Genomic DNA, 6,867 nt, shown 5'->3' on the forward strand with positions numbered 1-6,867 from the left:
ACTGGGTGCTGTCTGCCAGTGGATGTTCTCATCCTTACATCATCCTGTGAGGCAGCCGTTAGCTCCAATTTACAGAAAAGGAAATAAGGTTCAGAAAGGTTACTTTCCCCATACTTAAAAATTAGTAGAACCGGGCCGGCCCGGTGGCGCACTCGGTAGAGTGCGGCACTTGGGAGCGTGGCAGCGCTCCCGCCGAGTGTTCCGATCCCATATAGAGACTGGTCCACTCACTGGTTGAGTGTGGTGCGGGCGCGACACCGAGGGTTGCGATCCCGTTACCGGTCACGAAAAAAGACAAAAAGGAAAAAAAATAAAAATAAAAAATAAAAATAAAAATGATCAATTCCATCTGCCATTCTTCAGTAATGTTTATTGATTTGCTTATTAAGTGTTTGGCAATTTCCCAGACCTGCTTTACCTATTTCAAAACTTGGAAAAACCAAATGAGCTAGGGCAGAGGCAGAATTACTATGAAGCTACTAAAGCTAACGTGCATGGGTACCTTCCCCCCGCCCCTAAAAGACCTTAGCATTATCTTCATGCTTATATATTTTTATTAAATTTGCAAAAACAAAATATTTCAACCATAATCAGTTAAGACTGCTGTCTCCACATCAACTCCTTCTAAGTTACATTGTCCCCATCCCATCCGATTGTAACCATGAAGTGGCAGTAGGCATTTCTGAAATGTTGCTGAGAGTTGACTGGGATATGTTTAAATGCTTTGCAGTCTCTTCCATGTATAATTACATTACTGCTGCCCATCTCAATTTGGGATGTCTTCTAGGAATACTCTAAATATGGTCAATTCAAAGAATATTTAAGAGCAGTCACTCCAAAGAAAACTTGAAATGCCCTGAAATCTTATAGCTCAGATAAGAAAGAAACTCAACAGAGGTTTCTCCAAATTTGACAATTCGAAATATTACATGGTATTACCAACAAAGAGTTGAGGATGTGAAAGAAACCGCTGTAAACCATCAACAAGAAAAATAAAAAGCAATTTTCCACCAAATAAGCCAGAGGATAGTCTTTATTATTTTTCTATTCCTTCTGTAGAAAAGGCTATTACAAAATTATTGTTGAATGAAGAGGCAATCAACATGTATGCAAACTCTCAAAAGTAGGATAAAAATATTGTAGAGCTGTTAATAAAAATATTTTGTAATTTTTCCTACAAAATTACGTGATATTTGAGAAATTTGTTAACTTTTAAACATTATAGAGTTTTCATGATTTATACTCTTCTAAATTAATGCACAGTTGTAACTGATTGTGTATTCATAATTTCACATTCCTTTTCTTAAAGAGGGTTTTATAGGTTCTACAAATCCTAGATCTATCCCTAAAATAGGCAGTACTATTATCCCTGTTTAAATTGAAATTTAGAGATGCCAAGTGACTTTCCAAAATTCCCACAGTTCTTAAAAGGTAGAACAGGCTTTAAAACCAGACTTGCTGTCCTTCACGCATTAGATAAGTGAGATGGTTAATTTTGTGTCAACTTGGCTAGACCATGTTACGAGGTTGTTTGGTCAGATATTAGTCTACATGTTGCTGTGAAGATATTTTTAGATGTGATTAACATTAAAATCAGTAGTCTTTGAATAAAGCAGATTACCCTCCATAATGTGGGTGGGCCCCTTCCAGTCCTTAAGAGAAAAGACTGAGGAAGGAGAAATCCTGCTCCAGACTCCAGACTGCACCATCAGTTCTTCTCTGAGTCTCCAGCTGACTGGCCTGCCTTCCTTTTCCAACTTGCCAGCCCCCACAACTGAGCAAGTCAATTCCTTAAAATCATTCTCTCTCTCACATACACACACACACACACTCTCTCTCTCTATATATATATGTTTACATCCTATTGGTTCTGTTTCCCTGAAGAACCATGAATAAGAAATACAAAGAACTACATGCTAGTGTTGGTTCTCAGTTAGTTACTAATCATATGACCTTGACAATTCACTTAACTTCTTTAGGATCTAGTTTCATTATTTTCAAAATAAGGAAATCATATTAGACCAGGGTTTCTGAACCTCAGCACTATTGACATTTTGGGCTGGGTAATTCTTTGTTGTGAGGGGACTTTCCCTATGCATTGTAGAATGTTTAGCAGCATCCCCGGCCTCTGCTCACTAAAAGCCAACCCAGCTGTGACAGCCAAAAACATCTTCAAACATTTCTAAATATCTCCTGTATATGCAATATTGTGTTAGAGATTATATACACCAAGACAGCTTGGGAAATTTGAGGAAAAGCCTGTTTGATCACTTAGTGGGATGCTATGAGGGTGATATCCTAATATTCTGTTATTCTTATAAATAAATTCTCTTCAGCTCCTGTAAGAAAGAAGTAATAAAATGAAGAATGGCCAGAAAGATTAGTAACATCAAGCTCTTGACATGTAAGAGCTGCTGGTAACTTAAGGGGAGTCACAGGAATGAGAGAATAGATGGGAAAAAGAGGAGAGATGGAATTTAGCTCTTACCCTCACAGAAAGAGCCTTAGGTAGGAAATGGTTGCCCTTTCAAATCTAAGCCACTAGTGGCAATCTGAGCTCAGTATTGAATGAAGGGCATAGTCTGCCACTGGGACCATGGGTGGGGGTGGCTAGGCTTCTTGAATGCATAGGAATTGTAGACATCTGCATGATTTTGCAGTACATATTACCTTGCTAACAGTAACACAAGGAAAGCTATTTTTCCAGAGTTTGCTGGCAGGGCAGGATGGGGATATGGTTTGCCTCAGTAAGTGTAGTCACCTTTAGGCGGCTGCGGGTATAAATAATTCAGAAGAGAAAAATATAGCAACATTCCACTAGATGGTGCTATATCTGACTAATTCATCAAGTAAGTCCAAATTGGGTTTTATGTGACCTTGTCTTTCTCAGCATATTTTCCTCAGTCTTTCTGAAATAATTTGAATTTAGCTATACTTCAAATGACAGATATTTGCCAGTTAAAAAAATTCCATTCTAGTGTTAACTTCTGATTCAAAATATATGCATTTCTAGTCTAAGCAACTCGGTACTACAAAGCAAGGCAGAGGCACAGAAGGCACAAGAACGTATTGCATTCATCGTAAAAGGTCTGTTCCTTGTCTCAATTTTACTTAATGCCATAACTGGGTGATTTAATAACACTATTACGGGCAAGTACAAGCAAAGCCGATATAGAAATCTTTTCACTTTCACTTCTTCAACACCCTGCTGGCTGATATATAGTCACAGATGAGATTTTTGTTTACCGTTGGTAGTCTGAGATATTAAAAAGGCAGAGGTTAGGATATTAAAATGCTTTGCAGAGCTCCGAACTATAATAGCGTGCTGCAAAAGATAGATATGTGACTTGGAGCTCTGGTTACAAAGCATTTAGAAGGGGAACTTAGTTATTACACACCAGGATAATGGGGCAGGGTAGCCTCATGATGTCAAAAATGGTAAGTTCTAAGGGCACCTTTAAACAATTATCTTATAATTGGAAAGTTGTGAGATTCACAATCTACTGATATACAAATATATATAATCACTTGGGGAGAAAAAGGATACAAATAGCCTTATCTTTTAAAACTCAAGTCAGTCTACCAGTACGTGTGAGCCAAGGAAAAGAATCCCAATGCAGTTGTTGTAACTAGTATTTTTTTAGAAACAGAGACTATTATTGAATCTTATCAGAGCTGACCTTAGTTATATAGCAAAATAGACAAAGGACCATCCAGGAGGATGGCGGTGGTAGTTAGCAATGGGTCGGGGGGAGACGGGGTGGATTACTGCACCACCAGCAGTTCCACATCACATTTGAAACAGGTTCAGAAGAAATAAGAACGACTAGAATAGTCTCAAAGGTGGCTAAGTTAGGCAGAGAACAGGCAAAGTAGAAGTCAAAGATAGAAGTAAAGAAAATAGAAGGGAAAAAGGGATACCTGTGGTGGGCCTTACCCTCATGTGTTACCCATATACATCTATTAATCTATGAAAATATTAATCACACAATCATACATATGTTTTCACATATTTTTCATCAAAATAGCAGAGAGAGAGGAAGGGTGAGCACAAGGGAACTGGCCAAGACTGTGGGCTGCTAAGGCAGACACAAAAGTCTACTTCGAAGTTTTGCCTGGGGTGAGGCCTGACTATAAAGTGTATTTCTTTCAGAACACACACTAAAAACAAGTTATTCTTTTTCTTAGTATAATGCAAGCATCTCGTTAAAAATCCTTATTAAACTATAACAACTGATTTACGAGAAGCAGCATGGAGGATTATGGAGGAGACCCCTCAATACTCCAGCCAGTAGTTTGTACACTCATCCAACCATGGTGAGTTCAGTCCCATTGGTGTACCTCAGAGACTTCCCAAGGCTCTGAACCTCCTCTGCTCTAGAGGAACACTTCCTAAATGGTCACGTGTCCCTCCTTTGTCTCCTTTCAACCCTCACCCCAAAGTTAATATGTGTTCTGTGAAGAAAAGTTCCTCAGAAAAATGTGTTTGGAAAACATTACATACTATATCCCCTTCTTAGAAATTTCTGGTGCTCATGGCATATTAAAAGGGTATCAATACTGAGAGGTTCTGGGAAAGAAAACCTACTATGTAACTAAACTCAGCATTTCCCAAATTTAAATCCTTTTCCTAGTCCCCACCATCACCCCCAGAAATACCTGTTAGCATTTCACAGGCAACTAATATTCTCTAGTAGAGTATTTGGAAAATGCTTTTCCACAGCTAAGAGTATTACAACACTTTCCTGCCACACTGAAAGGATTGTGAAGATTTAAAAGACTTACCAAAAGGATCTACTTGATATCCTGAGCATTAAGATTTTTGCTTAAATTTGGCTTCTTAGTACAGTTGTTTAGCTTTTGCCCTATCATTCTTCTAATTGAAACATCATCGGAACTGGGAAATAACTGTTTTGTTACTCCTGTAAAAAACAACAACACACAAGAACATTTTGTGAGACTTTGCATCTGAAGGTAAAATGAGGTGAAACATCAAGCATTCTACATTATAATTTTGCCTCTATTTTACAAAAGTAGCCCAAACACCCATGAGATATATAAATAGATGAATTTATAGGCAGGTTTTTCAAAGCAAAGCAAGATATGTCAGAAGGTCTATATTATAAACGGGGAGCATACATATTTGTCTTCCTATGGTACCACTTGACTTTAACCCTACTTCTTGCTTTGAACTCTAAGTCCTCTTCATCTAAAATGTTAGGAATTTGTTTTTATCCATTCCCATCATTAGCTGAAACAAGTAGATTCTGACCAATGATTTTCAAACTAAGAAATGACATATATAGAGCTGGGATTCAGGGAATCCCTAAATTTGTTGGATGTGTGCAAAAAAAAAAAAAAAAAATTAGATAATCCAAATGGTTATATTTAAAGAGATTCAATAACTTAAAAACCATAAATAGGATAGCCAAATTAACCTCTCTCTTTCTAGAACAAAAGATGAAGGATACAACCAAGATAAGAAAGAGAACAAGATATAAACTGTTACTGAAATTTTATTTTAAAAGATTTTGAAAATCTACTTTTCTAATGCTATGAATTTTATAAATTCAAACTTTTCAGTGATATAAAATTTAGTTTTATTTTAGTAGCCATTTTTAATATAAGGTTTTTCTGATAATTTCCCATATTTAATGAGAGCTTTAGACTATCTTGAGATTTTTTCTTCCATAGAAAAATTAATTTGAAAAAAAAAGGACCATGAGAGAATAACTTGACCTTGAATGAAGACATAATTTTAAATTCACATGGCAATCTAAAGCAATTATATTATCACCTATGATTTCTTGAACTTCGTTCTGATTCATAGCTGGTTTTACGGCTTTGTCCCTTGAAGTAGAGGATTTTGCCCCGGTCAGGCTGTGTGTAGCCATATACTCATTTGTGTAAAGAACTTGCATTAAATCATTAATGAATTTCTGAGGCTTGCTCTTATTGCAGCGGGCAATCTGCCATTTTTCAATCTTGAACTAAAAAATAAAAAATAATAATTGAAATTGGAAAAAGAAAATGCTATCTGGATAAATGCATTACTAGTTGAGTTAAGACATACCAGAAAACCACACCAACATTCTTTAAGGCAATGTATTATACTTATATTTTACATTTCAGGGGTTAGAGTTAATGTTATCTCTGAGATAACTCTCAGTATTTATGAGGTATTTGTTCGAGAGTATGTACAAATTCTTGTCATGCAATCTGGATTTGGTACGTTAAGGATTAGTCCTATCCTCAACAATTCACAGGAAGTGTGGTAGGCAGAATAATGGCCCTCTGAAGATGTCCACATCCTAATATCTGGAACCTGTGAATATGTTACCTCACAGGGCAACAACAATTTTGTAAGATGTACTCGAGATGGGAGATTATTGTGGATTATCCAGGTGGGCCCAGTCTGTTCACATGAGTCCACAAAAGCAGAAGAGGGAGGCAGAAGAGTGAGTCAGAAAAAAGAGGAGGAAAGAGTTGAAGAGTGAGACGAACCTGACCTGCCATTTCTGGCTTTGAAGATGGCAGAAGTAGGCCATGAACCAAGGGATGTGATCGCCTCTAGAAGTGGGAATGGCCTTCAGTTTACAGCCAGCAGGAAAATGAGGAACTCAGTTCTACAACCACAAGAAACTGAATTCTATGATGGTCCAAATGAGTAGGAAACGTATTCTCCCCTAGAGCTTCCAGAAAGGAACACACCTGCAGATACTTTGATTTTAGTCCGGTGAGTCCTGTACCATACTTCTGACCTACAGAATTCTGAGATAATAAATTTGCATTATTTGGGGCCGGCCCGGTGGCGCACCGCTACAGTGCGCCGCTTGGGAAGTGCGGCGGCGCTCCCGCCGAGGGTTC

General features: G+C 37.7%; 1 protein-coding gene across 2 annotated transcripts in view; it reads right to left on the reverse strand.

The window, feature by feature from the left end:
- The window catches only part of BEND6 (BEN domain containing 6), a 56,901-nt gene that overhangs the window by 2,733 nt on the left and 47,301 nt on the right, over window positions 1-6,867 (reverse strand). For both annotated transcript variants that reach the window (XM_008572184.1, XM_008572183.1), the window contains 2 exons: window positions 5,798-5,990; window positions 4,786-4,922 (listed from right to left, as the gene is read on the reverse strand). In XM_008572184.1, the coding sequence (XP_008570406.1) occupies window positions 4,795-4,922; window positions 5,798-5,990 (321 nt within the window). In that variant the 3' untranslated portion in view covers window positions 4,786-4,794. The remainder of the gene's footprint in view (window positions 1-4,785; window positions 4,923-5,797; window positions 5,991-6,867) is intronic.

The sequence above is a fragment of the Galeopterus variegatus genome, unplaced genomic scaffold (assembly GCF_000696425.1).
Source record: "Galeopterus variegatus unplaced genomic scaffold, G_variegatus-3.0.2 Scaffold763, whole genome shotgun sequence".
NCBI lineage: Eukaryota > Metazoa > Chordata > Mammalia > Dermoptera > Cynocephalidae > Galeopterus > Galeopterus variegatus.